The 18,325-nt window shown below is 34.3% G+C and overlaps 1 protein-coding gene across 1 annotated transcript in view; it reads right to left on the reverse strand.

Annotated features, from left to right (window-relative positions):
* The window catches only part of RpL18 (ribosomal protein L18), a 51,670-nt gene that overhangs the window by 9,304 nt on the left and 24,041 nt on the right, over window positions 1–18,325 (reverse strand). Inside the window, exons 3-6 of the mRNA XM_090375059.1 lie at window positions 14,786–14,893; window positions 7,899–7,997; window positions 3,980–4,103; window positions 513–582 (exon numbers count right to left, since the gene is read on the reverse strand). Coding sequence (XP_090231185.1) covers window positions 513–582; window positions 3,980–4,103; window positions 7,899–7,997; window positions 14,786–14,893 — 401 coding nt within the window. The remainder of the gene's footprint in view (window positions 1–512; window positions 583–3,979; window positions 4,104–7,898; window positions 7,998–14,785; window positions 14,894–18,325) is intronic.

Below are 18,325 nucleotides of genomic sequence, written 5' to 3' on the forward strand. Positions count from 1 at the left end.
ATTTTGTCATTCCATAATGGGCATGTAATTAGTCAAACTTCAGCTACATAGCAAAGCATGCCCTTCTCTAATAATCTCAGCCAGATTGAAAAGAATGAGATTGTCATTTCCCTACATGTACTGTACCCTATATTTTAATTTATTTCTGAAAAAAACCAGGATAAAGAACACACACTGGTCATTAAGTGTATGGAAAAATAATATATTAAATTCCTCAGAAATAAGATATAAATGATAGTTTTTCAAGAATATATCTATCATATAAATCAAGAACTTCCTGTATTTACAAATTTAATTACTTTAGCCACAATGAAATTCATCTTGACTGACACATCCTTGTAATAATACTAATAAACAGACTTAGGTTTGGCAAGTTTATTTAATGCATAGGACCCAATCTATTGCACAAAAGGAAATGCACTAAATTTAAAACTCTGAAAATACTTTTTTTTTTTTTTTTTGGCATGAGGCGTAAGAGGTGCACATAACTCAATTAAAATTAAATAACTTACTTGGTATGACTATGAGGCACGCCAGGAGCTGGTCCAAAATGCTTACATGCTTCTCTAGCTTTCCTGGGTCCTATAAACAGGGGAACATAACATATTTATATAATAAAACACAGAAAAATCTCAACAATTAACCTCTAAGTTAACTACTTTGTTCTACAACAAAACATTTAAGTCAGTGTTTCTCAAACTGCTCTAGTTCTAGTTCATATTCTGCATGACCACCAGGTCAGAGGAGTTTACATTAAATCACAAATGCAATTGCTAATTGTATTTAGCAGCCATGGTCTGCTCAAAAGACATGTGCTACTGCACTCTCATTTTCGACTTGGCCACATCTGTGGACTAGATGTGGCCGAGTGGTCCAAAGGTAATTTCAGAGGAAAAAGCATTGAAACAACTTTTATCAGACACTGAGCAAATGAAAAATATAACTACAGGTTTCTCTGCTAAAACTGTCATAGAAGGAATGGAATTCTCCCCATCTGATTTCAAGGTTAAACTCATGCTATACAGCCAATTAGTTAACAAAAGGCTACACATGTTCAGTTCATCTCTTATTTTTGTATTATCTGTGAGCAACTGTTTGTTAAGTTTACAGTATTCGTTGCTACTGTCGTGTTATCACTTCCAGTTTGCAAAAATGGATCAATGGTCCAAAAGTGATTCACTGAGAATAAAAGTAGTCAGCAACATAAGTACCAAAATTCAGAATACTGGCATAAACATAAACAGAATTCCAAATAAGAGTCTGTTATGTGCTGTGACAAGTGAATTTCTTAGTGTGATGATCTCTTAAAAGCAAACTGAAAAAATAAAAGTGAGAAAAAGTAAGACTTTGGACTTTTGCAAGAAAGTAACTGACAGATGGTTCTGAATATCTCACTTTTCTTTTTTTAGTTTCTGAAAAAAGAAAGTACAACAATAAATATCCCAAAATGGGATTTCACTGGACTAGTGATCCACCCCCCCCCCCACCTAATCTCTCGTGCAATGTCTATTATGAAACTTTTTCAAATGATGACACGAAATCTTCAAAGCTCTCTTTACATTCTCCTCTCTGGTAAACCAATGAAGTTTTTCTAGAACAAGACAAAACAATAGTTTCCATCCAGAAATCAATGACTTTTGTCATTAAAAACAGAGAAGAAAACACCAGAACTCCAGAGGTATCATTCAAAGTTGCACTCCTTGTAGCACAGATGCTATTACCAAGGAGCTTGTAAAAGCAGCTGAAAAGTTAATGGCAAATATTATGCTCAGAGAGAAGGCAGAAAGTTATTGGAAAAACTCTTTTGTCGAATGAAACCAAGCAATATCACATAGAATCAATGTGAAGGAGCAAATTACTGACATGTGTGCATGCCAGCAAATATTTCACTTTACAGTTTGAAAACACCAAGTGTGAATAACCTCTTGACTTATGATGGAGCAATACCCTATGGTTTTCCCGCCCTGCTTATCACTAAAAGCCCATACTAAAGAAGAGATTTCCTGTTTTGTTAATGCTTATGTTTTGATTGTGTGCAGTAAGGATAGGATGGGTGAGGCAATGCATGTAAGAGGTTGCACATTTGCATGCTGCTCTATTCACAGAAAACTGCAGTAAAAAAAAAAAAGCCTCCTGATCTTCAGTGTGTTGAAGCAAGTAACAAAACCTGGGAATACAATCAAATGGTTTTTGAATTGACAAATGAGATAAAAACATTTCTTCATAATGATGTCAGTAAAGACCTATCTGATGATTTCAAGTGGGGCATCATTAGTGATATATTCAATATCTTGAATAGCTGAAATCTGTCGCTTCAGAGCTCAAATATGATGAGTTTTAATATAGAAGACATCAGTATAACGGTTTCTTCAGAAGACCAAGCTATACCTATATTGAAGTGCAGAGTGAAAAGCTCAATCTCTGAGAGTATGAACAGAGAGAGAGAGAGAGAGAGAGAGAGAGAGAGAGAGAGAATCAATGATGTATTATTGGGCACATAAAAAAAAAAAGTTTTCAACAGAACATGAAGAAATACTTTCCAGAAGAAATTAGAAATCCACCTAATAGTGATACTTTGTCTTTAGCACTCCTTCAGACTAAGTGTCTGAAGGAGCACTAAAAGTCACCTTCAAGTGAAAATCATTTCCAGAATTTCTGGGTCCACATGTTTGAGAAACACTGATTTAAACATTACTATCTAATTTTCTCAGACCACCATGGAAAGTCTGAAGTGCATTAGAACCAGGATTACTAACAGCCCACCATTGCGAAGGTGTAAGCAGAGGATCTGGTTGTCACAGAGCAACTGAATTTCACCGAAATTCAGTCCACTTGACAAGATTTTTCACCTGAATATCAGTTCCATTAGCACTTTAGAGTCCAGTTAGCAAGCCTTAGCTTCTCGTACCTGAGATAATGTCTGAAACAAGACTCAGACTTAACTGTTGCCGCTACTGCTCTCCAAAATCAAAACAGACTGAACTTTTTACTTCCTTTCTTTGAAACTCAACTTTCTCCGATCTAATTTTCCTCATAGGGAAGTAATTTGCTTTGGTGATTTTAATATTTATAATTTCAACTCTCCTCAGGTTTCTAGATGTATGGATCCATTGGTCAAAACACTGATGCTTTTACTATTACCAATCATTTACTTTTGCTATCACACATCTTGTTAACCAACTTTAACACCAGACAATCCAAACCACACACCCAACATTCTTGAACTTTTCTCCACCAACAATCCTTCAAAGTACACAAATTTGTGATTTTGAATGGAGCTTCTGTCCCATGAACATTCTTGGCTTCATGCATTAGTATTAATTAGCCTAGTGCAAGGAAAGCAGATGTTTTTGTTGCATCAGCAAAAAAAAAAAAAAAAAAAAGTGATTTGGCTACTTTTTAAACCTCTTGAATCCCAATATTACTTAAAAAATGCATATTATTATTCTTGAGACAAGTTCCATTATCTTCCATTCCAAGAGGTAGCCCCTAAAAGTCCTGATGAGCCTTTGGAAATTTTTTTTTTTTTTTTTTTTTTTTTTGGGAGGGATACATTATTCTGTAAAAATTCAAAATTTACACAAAAAAAAAAAAAAAAAAATCACTAAAGCCAATGCAACTGCTACACCAGACATGCTGGACTGCATACAGACAGATGTTAAATAACACATTATATCTGTTGAGAAACAATCACAATTGCAGCTAAATTAGTTAATAAATTATAGCATGTGTGTGCGTGTGTACACACAGCATTTTTTTTTTTTTTTTATAAACCGTTTGAAGGGCTTTAAATATCACGAATTTAACTGTTGCACATCAGTACTAAACGTTCACAAACTGTTGCTATTTCCCCAATCTATATATACTTCACAGTGCCTTTCATAACATGAAAATTCAGATGAGCGAAGGATACGTTTTATGTTTTGTTACTAAAAATTACTATATATCAACATTAAACAATAAATAAACAAAAACTAACCTTGAATAAGTACGGTGCCTTTACCCTTTGGAGAGAGCAGAGCCAGCTGATCGAAAGTTATTATCTCACCTCCGGCTTTTAGAATGCGTGCTCGAGCCCTTTCAGTAACACGAAGGGCACAAACCTAAGATTAATAATTATCATAATGAATTTAAACTTATGTGATCAGGAGCAAAAAAAAATTAATTATAAAATAAAGAATGAAAAGCAACAAAAATGCAAGGATAGTTCAACTGAAAACAGCAAAAGTGGGCCTTTTATTTACATTATGCATTTATAATGAAATCAGTATAAAATTATTTTGTGTTAACTAATACCACATCTGTTTTCACAGTGTATCCTGCAGCTGCATAATTCAAAGTGGTAAAATTGCAAAATAGCATCCTGTTCTTGACATTCTTGAACAACTGGAATTAGGGTCACCTGAACTGGCACTAAAAAGAGATAAGTTCAGTGGATGCTCTAACACAGTGCTGATGATCATCTCAAGGGCTATCTGTGACTACTTCAGACATGCAGATGACCATAAATGATTTTTTCAATATTATTAATGGATATATGCAATTCATTCTCTATCTCTCATGATTAATTTTTATACAGTAATAATTGTTTCAGTACTAATAGCATCAGATAGCTGCCCACACCTTGAATTAGCTTCAATAGGTCAATGTTCAGTGTTTAAATTCACTGAACATTGACCTATTTACAGTTAATGAGGTATAACAAGTAAGAATTTTCCACAGAAACATTAATCGTCTATGCATGAATCTGTCATTTCTACACAAAAATGTGATGAAAAACCTACTTTTGATTTGAAATTTCCATTACTTCATTACCTAGAGAAAGGCTATAGGAACTTTCAGTTCATCATATCTTGGAAAATTCAAGATAAGAACTGAAAGTAAGCTTACATAGCATCAACCAAAAACTAAATTACCCACATCACAATCTGTCCATCCCCTCTAACAATTTGTCTAATTCTTAAATTTATTCAAATTATCCTTCCATAACACCAGATGGAAGTTTGTTCCTGCAATCAATTACTCTCTGGCTGAAAGTAAATTTTCACACACCTATCCTGCAGCCATCCCTTTTCAATTTATATCCCCCTTATGCTTCATCCGAAAAAAAAAAAGTAACAACACCCTCTGCACATAATTTACTAAATCCATTGCAGCCTTAAACAGTTAAAGCATCTCAAAACTAGGCTCCTATGAGAAAACTAGTTTCAGATACTGCAATTCACAGATATATATATATATATAGTGCATCATGCCAACTTATATGAATAGACTACCACAGCACAGTCACATTTCTCAAGAAATTCAAAAAACCTAATCTTCTTTCACAAAGATAGTATTAATATATATTTTTTAACTAACCCCCAATTTTCTTTTAAACCAGTTCCCAATGTAAGTATCAGAGACAATAATAATGATCATGAAGACAACCCAAATTCTAAAGGATTTACAGTGAATTGTATTTGGATGATGAAAAGCTGAAAACTAGGAACAGGTGTTTAAAAATAGGAACATACTGTTAGAACACTTTACGCACCCAATAAAAGCAGACAACTTAATAAAAAAAAGTGAGCAATATGAATATACTGGGAATAGAAGAATCAAGATGCAAAGAATCAGGTAATTGCAAATTCTGTAATAGGTATGTGGGCATAAACATAACACAAACATATGACCCAACAGCAAGTTATATTGATGAAGTATACAGTTTTATGAGCACAAGAAGCTTTGAATATGACAATGTGGAGAAGTTACCATTGTTATGGGAGTTATGAATGCCAAAGTAGAATGTACAGAAGAAATGGGAACAATAGGAAAATTTGGACTAGGCACAAGAAACAATAGAGAACATCTGGTACATTTCTGCAAAGAAAATTAACTGTGTAATGAACATTTTTCTAACCACAAAGAAGGCTATATACATGGAAACATCCTGGAAATGTCATTAGAAACCAAATTGACTACATCTTAATTAAAAAAAAAAAAATGTTTCAGAAATAGTGTCATACAGGACCCTGCCGGGAGTAGATAGATATTAATTCTGATCACAACTCAGTAATAATAAAAATCAAACAGATAATACAAATATAAGAAATATGCCATGCTAAGGATTGATAAACAAAATAACAGATAAGGACACGAAAAAAAATTTAATTTAATGAAGAAATAAGCAAAACACTGAATGCTAAATGAGGAAAAACACTACAAACAGAACAGGATAGAACACAAATAACTGATCAACTCCCTTTGAAATAGAGTTAAAGATATCTTGAAAGCAGCCGTCTTTAAAAAACATAATAAGCAAATCTGGATAATAGAGAAATGGAAAAGAGAAAAAAACAAAAAAAAAAGACCAATAACAATATAAGTTTAGACAGGAATGCAGAAAAGCAAAGGACAACTGGATAAATAATAACTGACTGCAAAGAAATTGAAAAGTTAAACTTCAAAACCAGGGAAATGTTACAAAAAAAAAATGAAATATCTTTGAGAATAAAAAAAAAAAAGAGGCGAAAAAAATATCTCCAACAGATGTATATTCCATCCATCTATATGAACTATATGAAACTATCAAGCAGAAATGGATGAGAAAGGACCAAAAATCCTAAAGGAAGAGGTGATAGGAGCCATTAAAGTGATGAAAAATGGAAAAGCAAGATAGTATGGTATATTCAGAAATTTTAAAAATATTGAATGATAATACAAATACCTAACAGATTGTAATCTAATAAATAACACAGGAAAATTCTCCAAAGACCTAATGAATTCTATATTTGTGCCTATCCCCAAAAAGCAAAACAGCCAGGAATGTAAGGACTTCAGAATCACGTGCATTATGAGCCATATAACTAAAACATTAGTCAGAATAGCTGCTTACAGAATAATGAAATAAAACTGAACAAGAAGTAACTGAACAAAACAAAGTGGTTTTAGAACGGAAAAGGAACAAGGGAAGGAATGTTTGTATTAATTTTAGTAAAGTCTTAAAAACATAAGCTATGGATAAAGGAGTTAGACAAGGATATGTGCTGTCACCATGTCTCTTTAACCTATACACAGAAATGATATTCAGAGTGAAGAGCTGAGAAAATATCAACATAGGTGGAAAAAATAAAAATAACCTATGATATGATGATATAGCCCTACTAGCTGAAAATGAAGACCTGCATTAACAGATGTGCTGAACAGAAAGGGAAACGAATGGAGAATTAACATTACCATAAAGAAAATGAAAGTGATGGCTATCAGCAAAAGAGAATGCCTCAAAAACAAGAACATAAATAGAGAAAGAATGGAAATGGACAAAGTTTTCTACCATGGACACAATACCCAGCGATGGAAGAAATGAGGAGGAAATAAAACAGAAGAGCTGCTATAGTGAAGCAGGCATTTATTAACATGAAAAAACTGTTAATAGCCCCGAGACCTGGATGTCAAAACGAGGATTAGGATTAATAAATGCTTTGCGTAATCTGTGTTCTTATTTATTAAATGAGGGTAAATTTGGACAGGCCAACTAACATCAGATTTTAAATGAAAATATCTGCATCTGAAAAATAACACAAATTAAACCAAAATAAAACTAAATTTAGTGGAAAATCAGAAAATGTACCTGATTAATAAAAATATTCCAGCTAAATCAGAAGAGGAGCACACTTGAAGCATATACTGAGCATGTGACTGATATTTTCAGAGATAAATATGGGCAGAGAGCCACCCACAAATCAGAAATGTGCACATTGATAAATAAAATAAATACATGAGAAAATGAAGCAAATTACTAATTACAGCAACTGCCAAAAAATGAGTGATATATTCTAAAGCAGCAAGTATAAACTCTTGAAAACGAATTTCTTTTTCCACCCCAATAGAAAATAGATAACTAATTTAATAATTACCTTCAGTTTGGGTATTTCAAATATACGAAGATCATCTGTAATAGTTCCAACAACTACTGCAGTCTTGTTTATTTGTCCTGGCTTTTTCATTATTCTCACCTGAAAATAATAATAAAAAAACACTCTAAAATGGCAAAAATAATTTTTAAAAAATTCTCTACCCAATGCAAAAACGTCTTTTATATCATATTGTTTGAATAAGGACGAAATGTTCATGGTTATAAATGATTCTAGAACTAGGGGCCATAATTTCAAGATTGGATTGAAGGAAGTTTTATTTTAGTCAGCAATTTATAAATTACTGGAATAAGTTACCTACATGGGTGGCAGAGGCTGACAGTCTGGGGAAATTCAAAGGTCAGCTGGATAATTACCTAATTAAAATATTTTTAATTTTCTTATTATTAATTTGTTTTTATTCTTATTTTATTTTTATGTATTTTTTTGTTATTTTGGTTGGTGCAGCATAAGCCATAGGCTTCCTTGCATAAGGACATTACTAATACTATATGCTATTATCTGCAAGAAAGAACCAACTGTAGCACATTTAATGATACAAGTACCTGAAATCCAAAATTTACTTTGTTTCACAAATGCATAAAACCAAAGTTTTCACATTAAAGGATTATACTATTACTACTATACTACTTTCATTTTAAAACCAATTAATAATTAAAGATGAAATTTTGAAGTTGCATGGGCTGAACAATTTTAATCAGATCGGCATGTGAAATAAATTCCTATAAAACATTGTGAAAAGAATATTACGTACATATTTCATAAAGAAATTTTTCAAAAGAATAAAAACTTGTAAATTGTGTAAATTATTTTTAAGTAAAATTTATCGTGCTAAATATTTTGATACAAAAATTATAATAGCATGCACCGCATATATCCTTACTGCAATACATAAATCCTACCCAGCAACTCATTTGCCAATGTTTCAAGATTTCCTGCAGAATCTTGTCATCAGGCCTAACAACAGTAAGGGAGAAGATAAACTTAATTACATTCAGTCCTCGTATAACACGTGTTTACATTACACGAATTCGATCATACACAATTTATAAATAGGGGAACGATATCTTATATAACACGAACCGAATTTGCTTATGCACGATTCGCCTTTGTGTTTACAAGAAATGGCAGCCGAACGCAGAATCACCCCAACTGAACGCAACACGATAGGAATGAAGAGGAGATTCTGAAAATGTATTTATGTGTTTTATATCAGTGAAGGGGAAACACATTTCACCATAATAATGTAAAATTCCAGCTATCGGTATTATCGCAAATGCAATTAGATGAGTTTACTACCAGTTTATAACAGATTCCACTAGCAGGAATGCAACTGGAAATTATTTGTTTTATGGTAGTAACCGCCAGAAATGTGCTTTAGTAAAATGTGAGGTGTTAATAGTGTATCTCTGTCTTTGTTTATTCAGTTACTACACACGCAGCTTTGTTTATGTGTATCAAGCGTGCCTCCTCGTTTTGTATTTGTGCTTTATTCCCTAAAAATGAGTAAAATACTTAAAAGGTGTGAAAAGGAAGCGTCCTGGTGAAGACACTGGACATTCAGAGAGAAAAAGAAAAGCAATATCGATAAACAGAGGCAGACTGGGTCAAAAATTCTTACCCGGGAAAATTTGTAGTGTCCTCACACTAGCATTTATGGCCAAAATCACACCGCCACCACCCCGGTGGCCGGTGTGATTCTGGCCATAAGCCTTACCGGTTTCCCCGGTAAGGCTTATGGCCAGTCCACCACTGTCGACAGCGAAAAAATATGAAACTGTGAAACGCTTTGAGCGAAACGAAAGACCATGTGATATTGCACGTGCTACAGACCTAAATGATTTTTTTTTTTTTTTTTTTTTTTGATTTGGTAGTTGTTGGCGCATCGGCTTCTGTGGCCATATTGCACCTCCCAAGGTTTTTGCAGTACTTTGATCCAAGCCCGAGGCGGGAATCGAACCCGCGACCTTTGGGTTGCCGGGCAGGTACTTTACCCACTCGGCTAGCCCGGTCGGCAGACCTAAATGAGGCAACGCCGAGAATTACAAAGAATGCAGAGAAAATAAAAAGAACTTTCATAGCAGGAACAACTCAAAGTGTAATTAAAATCCATTAGATTAAGGCAAAGAATTGGAAGAGATGGAACGGCTGTCATCTGTTTGGATAGAAAATCAAACAAAAAACAAGTTTGCTTACGACAGAAGCAAAGGCATTAGCAATATTTTATTACATAATAGTCGTAATAAAATACGTATTTTATTCGTAAAAAATACTTATGTATTTTTATTATATTATAATAAAATATAATATAATAATAATAAAAAATATTATAAAAATTATTATTTTTTATTACATATTTTAATCGTTATAAAATATGTAAGTATTTTATTACGATTATTTATTGTGTTTGGTAATGTTTTGGTTACCAATGTGTGTTCAATCTTGGGTGGTCGGCACCTAACCCTATTTTTCCCATAGGGCCTGTTGTTTATATTGCACGATTTTGCATTACACGAGGGTTTCTAGAAACACAACTATCGTGCTATACGAGGACTGACTGCATTAATATTTTCATTAGCATTTTAATTAACTAAGATGGATTAAATAATTTTAGGCAATGTCATCACATGTGATGAAGTCATGCCACTAACATGAGGACAATGCCTATTCTTCACATGCTAGCTGTTGTTGATTAAGGGTTTTAAGACACAAGGGCATCAAGGCCAAGATGTCTTTCCAGGTTTTTTTTTTTTTTTTTTTTGTGACTATTTTCAGATTCGTTTGTCAAATCGGATTTTCCGAATGAAATTAAACAGTTCCTCTAGATTTTCAGAATTATCTAATATCTGTTGTAGGGCACATACTAGCAAAATTCATATGTGTGTGGTTTGAAATGTGGTATTTATGAATGTTTAACATTGATTTTTTGCAATTAATGTTAGATTTTGCTGATACTTGAAAAATAAAAAAATAAAAACTCAAACACCAGGAACTGCCTGTATCTTTTACACTCATACCACCCAAGAAACACAGATCACATACTAAGCCATATTTTCTTTAATTCTTTTCTTCAGATCACGAACGGTGAGGGAAAAAAAAAGTGTAGGGGGGGGGGGAAATAAAACATCAGCCATCAGACTGAGGAATTCACCAAGTACTCACACTGTTGAAAGTCTAACTCCTTGCTAACAACAGTATGCACCTGAACCAACAATAATCCTGCATGCCATGACAATTTCTTCAATAGTAAAGTGTCTGTTTCCTCATATGAGTTCTTCAATTGCTGCTATGACTCGTAGCATCATGACATAATGTGCTTGTCCTAATCAAAGAGAATCCTCAATACCATTCTTAAACTTCTTCACTTGTATATTCACCACTGAACTTGAGCATGCTTCACCATCCTGAGTAATCATTCGGTGATAATTTTCAGGTTTTATTCCTTGTGTATTTTTTTTTCAGTGTGGTCTGTGCTTGTTAACAGGAGAGACTGCTTTTTACAGGGATGGGATACACTTAAATAGAAAGGGTGCAAGAATATTTGCTGATGCTATCAAGGCAGTGTTATGTGGGACGTAAAACTGCTAGTTTAGAGGGGATTCACAGACTAAAAGGTTAAAAGTAGCCGCAGGCAGAGGTGAAGGTGATTCTTGCACAACTTCTATTAGAATAAGTAGCAACCTGGAGAAAGGGGTGCTTGGGGTTTCAGGGACTGATGGTAGTGATCGTGAAACAGGTGGGTATATGGGATGTGTTAGGGTAACTAAAAATAGGTGCATGTATACCAATGCTAGAAGTATAGTAAATAAATTTGATGAATTTGAAGTGATGGTCAAGACATCAAAGGCAGATATTGTTGGGATAGCAAAGACGTGGTGTCACACAGGTATAAGAAATGCAGAACTGGAATTTGGGGAGTACAATGTGTACAGAAAGGATAGACAGGATAGGAAGGGAGGAGGTGTTATGCTGTTAATTAAGAAAAACAAAATCAAAAGAAGTGCATCCAGTTGATTGAAAGCAAAAATAAGAGTAGGAGTGTGTTATAGGCCTAATGACTCGAATGAGTACAATGAACAATTGTACAGAGAAATAGAGTGGGCTAGTAAATCAGAATGTCTTACAATGGGGGATTTTAACCTCCCAGATATTGACTGGAACTTGTGGATTGGTCACTCACACACTAGTAAAACTTTTTTGGATTTATTGGATGATTGTTTTCTGCAGCAGCAGCATGTTCGAGAGGCAACCAGAGAGGGTAATACTCTTGATCTGGTTATCAGCAGTGATCATTCGTGTATTAAGAATTTGCAGATAAAGGAACCACTAGGTGGCAGTGATCACAGGTGTACTGATGTGGGATTTACTTAAAGATATAATTACCATCAGGGGTAAAGGAAAGGGTTTTTGCTTCCATAAAGGTGAGTACATTGGGATCAACTGACAATGTTACCAACAGTAAATTCTAAGTGGGAAGCATTCAAAGAATTAATCGTGGATGCTACTAAAAGTTTCATACCTATTAAGAAATATTGTTCAAGGTTTAGGCCTAAATGGTTATCAAATGAACTAATAAGACTTGTGAGAGAGAGAAGAAAAATGCACGGGATGCATATAAATTATCAAGCGACTCAGAAGCCTATGGCAGATAGAAGCTAGTCTGTCATCAGGTCACAAAGGAGGTTAGGCAGGTGAAGGCAGATTACGAGAAATCTTTGGCAAAAGATGCTAAGAAAAACAGCAAGGATTTTTTTACTTATATAAACTCTAAAAGGAAGAGGATGAATCTGATTGGTCCACTTGATATCAATGGTTCCACTGTTGATGATTCTGCTCAGATAGCAAACAAACTGAATGAGTATTTTGCATCTACATTCACACATGAGTTAAGGTTTGAAAATGGCAGAAGGTTATCAAATTGTAGCAGGGTGCTTAATGATTTTGTAATAAATGAGAGCAAAGTGGTGGAGAAATTGTTGAAGTTAAACATAAGAAAGGCAAGTGGGGTGGATGGGATCTATCCAGTTATATTAAAGGAGGTGGCAAAGCAACTAAGCAAACCCTTAGCCATAATTATGAGAGCATCCTTGGACTCAGGGGAGGTCCCCACGGACCGGAGATGTGCAAATGTATCCCCAATTCACAAAGGGGGATCGAAGGGTGACACGAGTAATTACAGACTAGTTAGTTTAACTTCTGTTCCGGGTAAAATAATGGAGTCACTGGTTAAAGATGCATTGCAGGATTATCTAGACAAGACTGCAGCAATAATACACACACAGCATGGGTTGGTTAAGGGAAAGTCTTGTCTGACAAATTTGATAGGATATTATGATGTGGTTACAAAGGAACTAGATGCAAAAATAATTTTGATATCATATATTTGGATTTCAGGAAAGCTTTTGACACTGTTGCACATGAAAAACTATTGTACAAATTGGAGCAGAATGGTATTAAGGGTAAGTTGCTACAATGGATAAAAGGATGGTTGAGTGGGAGAAGACAGAGGGTGGTAATTAATGGGTGCTGCTCTTCATGAACTAAGGTTATTAGTGGAGTCCCACAGGGTTCGGTGTTGGGTCCACTGTTGTTTTGTATATTTATCAATGATATTGATGAAGGTATATCAGGCTTAGTGTCGAAGTTTGCAGATGATACAAAGGTTGGCAGGGTTGTTAATGACAGTAATGGCAGTGTGCTACTGCAACAGGATCTAGATAATTTGGGCAGATGGGCTAAGAAGTGGCAACTGAAGTTTAACCTTGACAAATGCAAAGTACTGCATATGGGTAGAAGTAACCCCAGAGAAACGTACCAACTGTGTGGTACTACACTTAAGGTGGTAGAAAATGAAAAAGACCTGTTAGTAATTTGCAGTCAGATAAGAAGTTTTTCTGAGCAATGCAGACAGGCTGCCAGGGCAGGTCATAGAGTTTTGTCAATGACAAATAGGAATTTTGCTAGCCGGGAAAAGGAGGTGATTGTCCCTCTGCATAAAGCAATAGTCAGGCCACGCCTTGAGTACTGCGTATAGGTCTGGAGGCCTCATTTTAGGAAGGATGTATGTTTGCTTGAGCATGTACAGAGAAGGGCAACAAGATTGGTGAGGGGAATGAAGGGATCCTCTTACCAAGAGAGGCTTAAGTTCTGCAAATTGCAGTGGCTGGAGACTAGGCACCTGCACGGTGATCTGATTGAGGTGTATAAGGCCTTGAAGGGTTGAGCATGCTGAATTCTGATGGGATCCTTCCACTTGTTCAGATTACGAACCTAAGGGGGCATAAATTCAAATTAAGAAAAGACAAATGTAGAATAGATGTGCGAAAATTTGCTTTTAGCCAGCGGGTGGTTAATTGCTGGAACAAACTTCTATCTGTCGTTGTGGAAGTTGATAGGTTAAATAAATTTAAGGAGGAACTGGACGGGCATTTGGAGGGAATGGTGTGATTTTTTTTTTTGGCTGATGTTGCATAAGCTCATACACTTGCTTTCTTGCATCAGATGCCACTACTACTGCCACTACTACTACTACTATTCAGAAATCAGAGTAGAGATCACATATCTACTTTGATGCATGACTGCAATGGTGGCATCATCTTGAATGACTGTTTCAAAATAATAGCAGATATGTGGGTATCAATAATCAAACTGACACATTAATATAAATTAATAATGAGAAGTGAAAGTTTAGTTTTAGTAATTAGGGTATTATGAAATTACACCATAAACTACACAGTATTAAAATATTAAATTATGCCTGTGTGGATAATGCATGCTATTTAAAATGATTATTACCAAGAATCAAGTTGCTAATGAAATCAATTATCTATAAAGATGCCACATGAAAATTCTTAACTAATTTAACTTACCAATTTTGCAAGAGAAAGGGGTGGTCTGTTGATTCTGCTCATAAACAAGCGTTTTAAAATAATTTTGTTAAATTTGACTCCAGTGCGCCTTGCTAGAAAACGATACAACTAGGGAGAAAAATTATAACAATGATTTAATTTTTAACATTATAATTATTAAAGAGACAATTCTACCAGCCACAAATCCAACGCTCATATGCAAATTTAAAAAATAAAAACTTATATTTTATTTGAATCTTCTAGTAAGTATATACTTACTAGATATTATATATATATATATATAAAAAGATAGCTTCAGACAGTGATGTACAGAATTCAACAGTCAGGTTGTATGAGGTAAAATGGCAAGTAGTAGATGAAAATCAAGAACTTTAAAAAATTTATTCTAAATTCTGACACTAAATTGGATAAGATCAAAAAAACAAAACTAATAATTTCCCCGACTCCCTTATGCTGAAATTTACTTCATGTGGAAATAATGCTGAAAAAAATAGTTGTGGGAATGATCTACAGTAATCAGGGAAATGTGGGTGGCCACAGATGGCCATCTGGTGTTTGTTGTGCGGCCTCAAATTTTCTTAAAATTTAACAGGACAACAAGGTTTAACCTATACAAAAACAATGAAACTTAATCTGACAGTGGTGGCAATCCATTTATACACTGAAACAAATCTTGTGACTACTGATAAAACTCCATTAAAAATGAGAAAGAAATTCAGTGCGACAAGAAGAACAGTAACTGGGTTTAATTAACAGAAGATTTCAAGATTTATTAAAAATACAGTAAAAATAAAATACAATTTATGGACTTATTAGTGGTAATAAAATATATACTGCTAAAAGTGATAAAAGTACTAAAAGCAACAAGAACAACAACAAAATATCCCTTAAGTAGCTTTCGGAGTGATGTCCTTTATCAGTTTAATATGAACATCATTACATTCTGCAAAGAAGCAACATATACGCATATGCTACAAACCAATGCAGATCATGAATGGTGAAAAAAAAAAGTAGGGAGGGGACAAAAGACCAACCATCAGACTCTGCAGAAGTAGGCCGATATACATTTGCCATGTTATAGAGCGGCATCTTTCGCCATGCTGTACCGCTGAGTTGGCAGAGCACCTGACAAGTGCCCAATTTTTTAAAATTTTTGAAAACTTTTTTTTTTTTTTTTAAATTCAGCTTGAACAATGCCAAATTTCATCTTTACTTAATGGATTTCAATGCTTGTTGTATGTGGCTTTAAGTTTTTAAAACAAGCTGTCTTTTACACTTTTTTCAAAAAAATAAAAAATAAAAAAATATATATTAATTTTGTTAAAAATTACAAGAACATATTAGACATAAAATAGAGGCATCAGTGTCTTAGTCTAAGTGTGTGAAATTTCAAACTGCACATGTGCATTATTTTTTTTAATATTACAAAAAAAATTAAAAAACATGCATATAATTACTTCAATTTTCAGGATTATTTCAAATTTTGTGCCTCCACAGCACGCAAAATTTGAAACTGCTTTCAACACAGTAACAGCCCTTTTAATTGAACTAATAAAAAATATAACTATTTTTCTTCATTCTTCTGAGGATATTATGTAGTTTTTGTAATTTTCGCATATCACGGATATAGTAGCAATATTTTATTAGTGCCTCCCGAGTTGAAACTCGCCTTACGTAATAAGTCCTGGAACGTATCTCTTACGTATGTCGGGGATTTGTATTTTTGGATTAACCGGGAAATCGATTATCCGAGAATTTTTTTCTACCATCTATCCCGGAAAATTGAGAGTTTACTGTAGTTGCAAAATCAGTGATGGCAACCTGGCAGGTTCTTGCACACAATTTCTATATGAAAAATAAGAATATCACTTTAGAAACTACTGGAATAAAAGTTTGACTGTATTTAGGAAGATAGAAAATTTTTTTAGATTTTTAATCGTTGATTAAGGGGTAATCACACAGGAATGTTATTTTTATAAAATTAAATTTTATACTAGTATAAAATGTAATTAAAATTGTAACTTATACAAAAAAAAAAAATCGAAAATATTTTTATGCTTGCCACTGATGAGGTGAGCGAGCCCCAAGAACCATTCATGCAGGCTGCCCACAAGCACTTTCTGAGTTTGACATGCCAATCTAAAGGCACCGAAAACTCAAATGAACACATAGGACAGTGTCCTTTTTACTTCAACATAAGGCCTTACACAAAGAATTTTTTACTATAATATCTAATTAAAAAATAATGGTGCCCATGAAGGGGAAAATACCATATTTGGGAATATTAAAATTCAGCAAAAATTCTGTTTCTGATTGTTGTACACAAATGTGACTGCTTGAAAATTGGTAAAATTACAGTGAGTACCCCATCCTTAAGCTTTCCAATTAGCAGTTTGGTTTTTAGCAGTTAATAGTGGTTTTTTTTTTTTTTTTTTTTTACTACGATTACAGTAGACTCCCTCTTATCCAATCTCACTTTAATCGGCCATATTTTTGTTGAGATTTTTCTGTGAATTTCCAGTGTCGTAGGCCCAGCAGGAAAACGAAATTAAAAGATTCTGGGAACGAGTACAGTGCACTGTAACGATCCTATAACTTTTTTCACTTCAGTTAATCTTTACTATCTGTGCCATTCGGATCTCAGTCACTCCATGTGTACATATTTTTGTTTTTAAATTACATTAACTTGAAATGATAGGCTTGGACAAGCATAAATGGAATGTGTTAACTATTGAAACAAAACTAAAAGCGTCGGAACGTATTGATAATGGACAATCTGTAAAACGGATATGTAACAAACTGGGTATCGGAAAAAGTACAGTGAATGATTGACGGAGAAACCAGAAATCCCTTCAAGACTTCAATATGCAAATAGAATCAGAAAAAGTGCTCTCAGACATGGCAGATGGGTGCACACTGAAGAAGCCAAAAAATGAAGTCTCTGACGATGCATTATGGATATGGTTCATGCAAGAACGACAAAGAGGGACACCTCTTAGCAGGCCGGTTTTTGCCACGGAATTAATTATCTAGGTGTGTGCGGCAAGAAATTGTCAGCAGATCAAAATGCTGCAAGCGAATTTTCCCAAAAATTTTTAGACGTTATACAGAAGGAAAATCTTACTCCTGAACAAGCCTACAGTTTGGATGAAACAGGCATAAATTTTAAGCTTCTTCCGATGAAAACTCTAGCAGCACCACAAGGAACATTCGCTACTGGTTTTAAAATGAATAAACAGAGAATCATTGTGGTCCTTTGTACAAATGCTGCTAGTAATCACAAACTATCCCTTTTCATTGTAGGAAAGTCAGCCAAACCAAGATGTAAATTTCAATGCTCTACCAGTTTACTACAAAGCCCAGAGGTCAGCTTGGATGGATTCTTTTCTATCTGAATGGTTTTCAACTGAATTCATTCTAAAAGTTAAGGCACATTTGATGCGTTTGAAATTACTGCCCAAGGCTATTCTTGTCCTTGACAAAGCTCCAACGCATCCTATCAACTTATCTTCTGATGACATCAAGGTGGTGTTTTTACTA

Source organism: Mastigoproctus giganteus, chromosome 6, assembly GCF_048544385.1.
Source record: "Mastigoproctus giganteus isolate SK-2022 chromosome 6, ASM4854438v1, whole genome shotgun sequence".
In the NCBI taxonomy this organism is placed as follows: domain Eukaryota; kingdom Metazoa; phylum Arthropoda; class Arachnida; order Uropygi; family Thelyphonidae; genus Mastigoproctus; species Mastigoproctus giganteus.